We start from the raw sequence: 8763 nt of genomic DNA on the forward strand, positions 1-8763 counted from the left end.
CTGGCTAGGACCTCCAGCACAATGTTAAATACGAGTGGTGATAAAGGGCATCCTTGTCTGGTTCCCGTTCTCAGGGGGAATGTGTTCAGACTCTCTCCATTCAGGATGATGTTGGCTGTTGGCTTTGTGTAACTGCCATTAATTATGTTGAGGAATTTCCCTTCTATTCCTATTTTGCTGAGGGTTTTTATCTTGAATGCCTGTTGGACTTTGTCAAATGCCTTTTCTGCATCAAATGATAAGATCATGTGGTTCTTGTCTTTTGTTTTGTTTATGTGATGGATTACATTGATTGTTTTTCTAATGTTGAACCATCGCTGCATACCTGGTATAAATCCCACTTGGTCCTGGTGAATTATTTTTTTGAAATATTGTTGAATTCTATTGGCTAGAATTTTGTTGAGGATTTTCACATCTCTGTTCATGAGGGATATTGGTCTCTGTGATTTTCTTTTTTTGTGGTATCTTTACCTGGTTTTGGTATCAGGGTTATGCTGGCTTCATAGACTGATTTTGGGAGTATACCATCCTTCTCTATACTCTGAAATATATTTAGTAGTAGTGATATTAACTCTTCTCTGAAAATTTGGTAGAATTCTCCAATGAAACCATCAGGGCCAGGGTTTTTTTTTGTTGGGAGCTTTTTAATTACCTTTTCAGTCTTGTCTTACAGGTTTATTTAGTTGTTCTACCTCTATTTGTGTTAGTTTAGGTAGGTAGTGAGTTTCTAGAAATTTGTCCATTTCCTCTAGGCTTTCAAATTTGTTAGAATACAATTTCCCATAGTATTCTGTTATAATACTTTTAATTTCAGTTGGATCTGTTGTGATACCACCCATCTTATTTCTTATTTGGGTTATTTGCTGATTCTCCTGTTTTTCTTTTGTCAGTTTGGCCAATGGTTTATGAATTTTGTAAATCTTTTCCAAGAACCAGCTTTCGGTCTTGTTAACCCTTTCAATGGTTTTCTATTCTCTATTTCATTTAATTCTGCTCTAATTCTTATTATTTGCTTTCTTCTGGTGCCTGAGGCCTCTTTTGCTGCTCTCTTTCTATTTGTTTGAGTTGTAGGGTTAATGTTTTGTTTTTGGCCCTTCTTCTTTTTGGATGTATGCATTTATTGCTATAAATTGACCTCTGAGCACAGCTTTTGCTGTGTCCCAAAGGTTCTGGTAGGTGTGTTTTCATTCTTACTTGATTCTATGAATTCCTTTAATCCATACTTAATTTCTTCTGTAACCCAGTACTTTTTCAGCAAGGTATTATTCAGTTTCCATGTGTTTTATTTTTTTTCCTTGCTCTTTCTGTTGATCTACTTTTATGGCTTTATGGTCAGAAAAGAGGCTGTGTAATATTTCAATGCTTTGGATTCTGTTAAGGCTTGTTTTATGGCATAATATGTGCTCTGTTCTGGAGAATGTTCCATGTGTGTTGGAATAGAAAGTATACTTGGCTGCTGTTGGGTGGAGTATTTGGTATATGTCTATGAGATCAGATTGGTTGATTGTGGCATTTAGATCTTCCGTATCTTTATTGAGCTTCTTTCTGGATGCTCTGTCGTTTACCAAAAGTGTTGTGTTGAAGTCTCCTACTATTATTGTGGCTCCGTCTATCTCTGTTTTCAATGCTGTTAGAGTTTGTTTTATGTATTTTGGAGCCCTCTCATTGGGTGCGTAAATATTTATTATGGTTATGTCCTCCTGGTGTATTGACCCTTTAATTATTGTATAGTGTCCTTCCTTATCCTTTGTGGTGGATTTTACTTCAAAGTCTATTTTGTCAGAGATTAGTATTGCCACTCCTGCTCTTTTTTGAGTGTTGTTTGCTTGATATATTTTTTTCAATCCTTTGAATTTTAGTTTGTTTGTGTCTTTCAGTCTAAAGTGTGTCTCTTGTAGGCAGCATATAGACGGATCTTTTTTTTCATCCTTTCTGCCACTCTGTCTTTATTAGTGCATTTGGTCCATTTACAGTCAGCATAATTATTGATAGATATAAGTTTAGTGCTGTGATTTTTATGTCTTTTTTTGTGTGTTGTTGACAGTTTCTTTGTTCTACTTAATTTTTTGTGCTGAGTCATTTTTCTTTGTGTTTTCTTTTCATCTTTTTCATGTTGTTGATTTTGTCTTTTGCTGAGTCTTTATGTTTTTCTTGTTTTTTATTCTGATGTGTAGGATTGTTAGTTTCCTTTGTGGTTACCTTAGTATTTACCCCTGTTTTTCTAAGCTTAAACCACTGTTTTATTTCTTTATCTTGCCTGGTGTTCCTCTCCACCTGAAAGATCTGTGACTACATTTTTTAGTCCCTCTTTTTTGTTTTAATGTTGTCATCTTTTACATATTGATGTCTCTTTTTCCCTATTTTCAGTGTTTTAGCTTTGATTTGTTTTTGTGACTTCCCTATCTGGGTTGATATCTGGCCGCTCTGTCCTGTGTTCTAGTTTTGGGTTGTTACCTGATGTTACTGATTTTCTAACCAGAGGACTCCCTTTAGAATTTCTTGTAATTTTGTTTGGGTTTTTGCAGATTCCCTAAACTTATGTTTATCTGGAAATGTCCTAATTTTGCCATCATATTTGAGAGACAGTTTCACTTGATATATAATTCTTGGCTGACAGGTTTTTTTCCTTCAAGGCTTTATATATGTCATCCTGTTGCCTTCTTGCCTGCATGGTGTCTGCTGAGTCGTCCGAGCTTAGTCTTGTTGACTGTTCTTTGTAGGTAACTTTTTGTTTATCTCTAGCTGCTCTCTTAAAATTCTCTCTGTATCTTTGGTTTGGGCAAGTTTGATTGTATTTATGACTTGGTGACTTTCTTTTGGGATCTGCCTTATGTGGGGTTCAACGAGCATCTTGGATAGATATCTTGTCATCTTTCACGATATCAGGGAAGTTTTTTGCCAACAAAATCTTCAACAATTCTCTCTGTATTTTCTGTTATCCCCCTCTGTTCTGGTACTCCAATCACTCGTAGGTTATTCCTCTTGAGAGAGTCCCACATAATTTTAGTGTTCCTCAGTTTTTAAAATTCTTGTATCTTATTTTTCCTCAAATAAGTTGGTGTCAAGTGCTTTTATCTTCAGTCTCGCTAATTCTAACTTCCATTGCCTCAATTCTGCTCCTGTGACTTTCTATTGAGTTGTCTAATTCTGAAGTTTTATTGTTAAGCTTATGAATTTCTGATTGCTGTCTCTGTGTGGATTCTTGCAGCCTATTAAGTTTGTCATTATGCTTTTCTCTAATCTTTAGTTCCTCTGTTGCTTTGTCTGTGCGTTCCTTGGCTTGTTCTGTGTTTTTCCTGATCTCCTTCCCGATATCTTGAAGAGTTCTGTATATTAATCTTTTGTATTCTACCTCTGGTGATTCCAAGAAGTTCTCTTCCTTTGGAAAATTTCTTGATTCTTTGTTTTGGGAGCTTCCTGAAACCATCGTGGTCTGCCTGTTTATGTGATTTGATATTGACTGTTGTCTCTGAGCCATCAATAAGTTATTATATTTATTTATTTTATGTTCGCTTCCTGTGTCCTAGCTTCTTGCTTTCTTTTGATATGCCCAAATAGGTTACTCGTGTGAGCTAGTTTGATTATTGGTGCCTTTGAAGCTCTAATGTCCTGTCACCAGATGGTTAGATCTGTTACTAGGTATATGAGCCCAGCAGTCTGTTTACTTTTCTTGTATAGATTCATCTTAGGTGTCCAGGTAGTCACCTGCAGTCCTAGACGGGCAGGGGTGATTGATGTAGGCACAGGTATCTGGCTGCAGTAGGGGGTCACGCACTGAGCAAGGCAGGGGGCTGACGGCTGCCCCTGAGTGTCTGGGATGAAAGCATGTCCCTGTTCTCTAGAGTTCATAGGTGGGTAGGTTTTGCAGCCGGGCTATGGGCACCCAATGCTGTTTCCTGTAAGGACTGGGAGGCACTACTTATTCTTGGAACCCTTCGCTGGTGGCTAGGTGGCGTGGGTGGAGCTACCAGTCCTCAGACCCCTGATGTGGTAGGTGAGGACCCTGTTTAATGGGCAGAGCAGTGTCAAATTTCACAAACCTGCCACTCCAGCATATAGCTGAAACAGTTGAAGTTAGGCTTCAGGTATATACCCTGTTGTACTGTGCTAATGAGGGCCTACACTGTTGAAATGGGCCCATACAGGTCTATGCAGAGGTGAAAGGCATTCAGAGTCTGTGGATCCCTTATGCCTGTGCCTAGGGAAAGAAGCTGTGTCTACCCTAAGTTCCTGGCTTAGGGGAGCTGGCAGATTATTTTTTCCTATTGGTTGATTTATTCCCTCTCCAAGGCTGAGAGAATGGCTCAGGATGCATGACAGATCCTATTTCAGGCCCAGGGGACTTGGGAGTGGCTGAAGCCAGCCTGGGACCGAGTGCAGAGCGGGGAGGGGCAGGTAAGTAAGAGAGAGGTTTTTCACAAAGGGGGTGTTTTTTCATCTGTTCAGTAGGTTAAATGTGTGTACTTATCTTTTGCCGATTGAGCGCCGCTTTTCACTGGTTCTGGAGGCTTGCCACTTGGCCTCTCCCAATGTGGAAAACGCATCCTGAGCACCATTGCTTGCCTCACTGCGGGTGCCGGCTGCAGGGTGCCTGTTGCCACCCGGTAATGTTTCGCAACTTGCTGCTTCTCAACTGTCTCTCCCTCCACCTGCCACTCAGTCCGATTCCTCAACTTTGCCTTTGATGTTCAGGGCTCCTAGATTGTCATATATAATCAATTCACTTGGTGTTTTGGGTCTTTGTTGTAAGAGGGACCACTGAAGCCTCTGCCTACTCTGCCATCTTGGCCCTGCCTCCTCTCAAATGTACTTTTTATATCTGAGTCTTTTTCTAGGTTAAAACTTCTGCATGAAAATTAAAAATATGTATAGTACCATTACAGGGGAGCCTACTTTTTAAAGCAATATTTTCTCTAGAAACTGCTAGAAAATGAGTATTTTTCCATATGAATGTGTTACACTTGGAAATCTTGTTCTTGACAAGGAGATTGACATCAAATTAATTAATAGATTTTTTTCCAATATGCCTCAAAAGCAGATATGTAAAGTCATCTGCAGAGCTGTAGGACATGGGTATAATTGTGCTCATATGTTGATTATAAAGAGGCATCCTAAATACTGTTAAGTGACAGTCAGCCAATATATACCATACAGTTTTTGTAGGTTAAAACTTGCTCTAGCTAAAACCAAACAGTGAATAATTCGGCCTGCTTTTTTAGAATTTAGAAAGGCATCTTGAGAAAGCGGTGATTCGATTAGTTTTTATCTCTTTCTTACAACCTGGCCAGGGATGTTCAATGTATTGCCATTTTTCCCCTCTTGATAAATTTCCCTTTTCTATTAGAGACATTTACTACCATTCCTTTGATTGTAGGTTACACCCAAATTTGATACCATTCTTTTGAGAAGCGACCATTACAACGTCTCCATAATCATTTGAAGATTTCCCCAAGGTTCTCTTCCAGGGTGGATTGGTATCTTGAGAGGGTTTGAAAATAGGAGTCTCTAGACCTGAGCCATCTTGCTCATTTTCCCCTTTTCTTCCCTGACACTGATTGCCATTAAGAGGAACACTAAAGAAGCCACCAAGACTCCTCTCAGGCTGCCCAGTATTCTGCTGCAAACCTTTGAAGAATTGGGCACAGATGTTAAGTACAGGAGTCAGTGAAATGGCAGCTGCAGTGGAAAAGTGGGGATTGGCTTTACATGAACAACCCAAATACCTCAATATAATGAAAATTATAATAACCCACTCAGTCTTGATTATAATGAGATCAAATCATGTAGCAAGTGAAGTTGAAACCATCTGTTTCTTGGATAACTTCAGTTTTCCAGTAGATGGCCAAAGTAAGGAGTAATTTATTGATAAATTTTGAAACAGTTTTGGCAATGATTTTTTTTTTTCATTCAACAAATATTTACTGATCACTTACTATGTGTCAAAGGAGCCCTGGTGGTGCAGTGGTTAAAGCAGTTGGCTGCTAACCAAAAAGTCGATTGTTTGAAACCACCAGCAGCTCCATGGGAGAAAGATGTGACAGTCTGCTTCCGTAAAGATTTACAGCCTTGGAAACCCTATGGGGCAGTTCTGCTCTGTGCTGTGGGATTACTATGAGTCGAAATCCACTCAACAGCAGTGGTGTTTTTTTTTTTTTTTTTTTGGTTACTATGTGTCAGACACTGTTCTAGGCAACCAGGGATACAATGGTGAGCAAAACAGACAAAAATCCCTGCCCTCATGGAGAATTCTAAGTAATACCCTTAAGTAGTAATCAGATGATTTCTCATCCTTCTGCTGTAAGATTTTCTCTTCTGTTTTAAAAGATCTGAGCTGTGGAGATCTCAGTTATCTTAGTTGAGATGGAGAAATGGCCAAGGCAGAATTTTTTAAGTCTCCCAGCACTACTACTTCCAATCCCACAGAAGTAAAAAACAGCCTCCAGTGGAAGTACAAAAAACTACTCCTCACAAGCATCTACCAACAATGATAACATGAATTAACAATAAATGAAAAGCTTAAACCATTTCTTAGTAATCATCACCAGAAAATATTTATGTTTATGAATACCAACTGGCATATTTTCTATTGTAGAAAGTATTCCTAAAAAAACAAATAGATTAAAAACTTCCTTTCCCATTATGTAACCTATTTTTTTTTAAATTTTTGCTCAAGCTGAATACACTGTATAGTTAGTGAATGTGTTTTTTAAAGTGAACTTCAAACGACCTTTATTCTTTAAAAATAATAATCCAGCCTGATATTTAAAGTAACAAGTGTTGATATTCTTTTCCATTCTATGAAGTTATGGAGCCCTTTGGGAAGACTGTATCTATAAAATAGGTAAGCTGTTTGTTAACTGTCCTCACAGGACCGTTGAAAGAATTAACAATTGAATGTTTATGAACTTTTGTGTTTCTGGATTGAAAGATATTACAAGTATTATTGTAATAGGATTAAGTTACAATTATTGAAGAAGTCACAGCATCTAGCTTACTAGTGAGCAGTCTTTTTTTTTTTTTTTCAATTGAAGTAGATATTCACACGATAAGTATCCCAGGCATGAAGTTTTCTCACTATACAGTTCATATCCTTAGAATAGGTTAAGTAGTTATTTGGATCTTAAGATCTTTTTTTTTTTTCCTGCAAGAACTAATATATTCTACAATTCTTAATTACAGAGAAAAGAAGAATTCGTAAAAACTTTACTGAAGAAGAAGTAAATTATCTTTTCAGTGGAGTTAAGAAAATGGGAAATCACTGGAATTCAATTTTGTGGTCTTTCCCCTTTCAGCAAGGAAGGACAGCTGTGGACCTTGCTCACAAATACCACAAGCTGACCAAACGCCAGAAGTGTGCAGCTTCTTGATTGGATAAAGACTTTATCAGTTTTTAATTTGGACTCAAAATACAGTGCCTTGAAGATATAAAAATTATAAATATTCTTTTGAACACCCAGAGAATGTGGAAATAGGTTTCCATTTAATTAAAAAGTTTTTGTTATTCTGGAAATCATCAAATTATTACAATAATTTAAAAAAAAATACATTTTCAGTGTGCAAATTATTAAGAGAAAATGCTTTCATAAGGTCAAAATTTGTTTAGGAATATGCTTTTATTTTTCTTTAAGCTCAAAGAACAGCTCAGAGGAAAAAAAACTTGTCAGTCTTTGAACATTATTTGACGTTATAGTATAATTAATACTATCTGAGACGTTTGGATTTTTGTTTTTTTAGACCCAGTGCCAAAGTTTATCCCCAGAATTTAGAAAGACAGTTTCCCAATCTGTTCAAGTGAGGTTCCCACAAACTAAGTCAATATTTGACACTTTGTTAATTAAAATGTTTCTCTTCTGAATACTAATTGTGCATTTGTTTTGAATACTCCTACATTCTATGGTGCCCTTCACTACTTTTCAAAGTTTAAAAGTTTTTTGTTGTTGGTTTTTATGTTAGTTTTCTTCTAGTGGAAAATCAAACTATTAGGTCTCAATTTTCTGTTTTCTCGCTCACTTTACATTGCACCATGATCCCCAAAGGATGCTGTTGCAGCCTCCATTGGGCTTCTCAGTGCTGCGGATGTGGCAAAGTGATAAAGTATCAGGGCCTGAAAGCTGTGCTCTATAGGCATTGGTTCACTGCTTAGCCATTCTAGTAGATTCTTCAGTCCCAGGGGGCATTTCCCTACAAGTATGTATTCTTTGACCTTTTTGGATCATAACTATTTCTACTTGGATAAAGCAGAATTTTTGTTAAATTTCTTATTTTGTGATCCACAGTGAAAATTCCATAGGATCAATAAGCAGAAAATTTTATTTTTAATGTAGAATTTCTTCCAGGCAAGAGAATAATTTACAATTAGGAAAATTTCTTGCAACATTTAAAGTGGGAATGAATATAGTATATTATTTGTCAGTATTTACTGAGCACTAGGGACATGGTTTAAATAGTCCAGTAGGTTATTTTAATTTATACTTCATAAGAGTTATGAAAGTTTGTTCAGGTCACAAGGGAAAACATTTTTTCTGTTGCCTCAGCCATATTGGTTAAGATAATCACAAGTTGTCTCTTAGCATTGTTCAGATACAATCTAAGCATTTTTTCTACTTAAAGCGGGTCTTAGGTAACAGTTCTTTTACTGATTGGAGTTTATGTACAAAACGGAAAATCAAACAATACTTACAGAAGCACCCCCAAGAGTATGATGACGTACTGTAGCTTAGACACTGTGTTTTGTGTCAGTTAGTGACACCATGTTTAAAATAA

General features: G+C 37.1%; 1 protein-coding gene across 2 annotated transcripts in view; it reads left to right on the top strand.

Moving 5' to 3' along the window:
* TERB1 (telomere repeat binding bouquet formation protein 1) overlaps window positions 1-7781 on the top strand; it is a 52493-nt gene extending 44712 nt beyond the window's left edge. For both annotated transcript variants that reach the window (XM_023726851.1, XM_004371519.2), the window contains one exon: window positions 7180-7781. In XM_023726851.1, the coding sequence (XP_023582619.1) occupies window positions 7180-7367 (188 nt within the window). In that variant the 3' untranslated portion in view covers window positions 7368-7781. The remainder of the gene's footprint in view (window positions 1-7179) is intronic.
* The last annotated feature ends 982 nt before the right edge of the window (window positions 7782-8763 follow it).

Source organism: Trichechus manatus, unplaced genomic scaffold (genome assembly GCF_000243295.1).
Source record: "Trichechus manatus latirostris isolate Lorelei unplaced genomic scaffold, TriManLat1.0 scaffold00014, whole genome shotgun sequence".
Classification (NCBI taxonomy): Eukaryota; Metazoa; Chordata; class Mammalia; order Sirenia; family Trichechidae; genus Trichechus; species Trichechus manatus.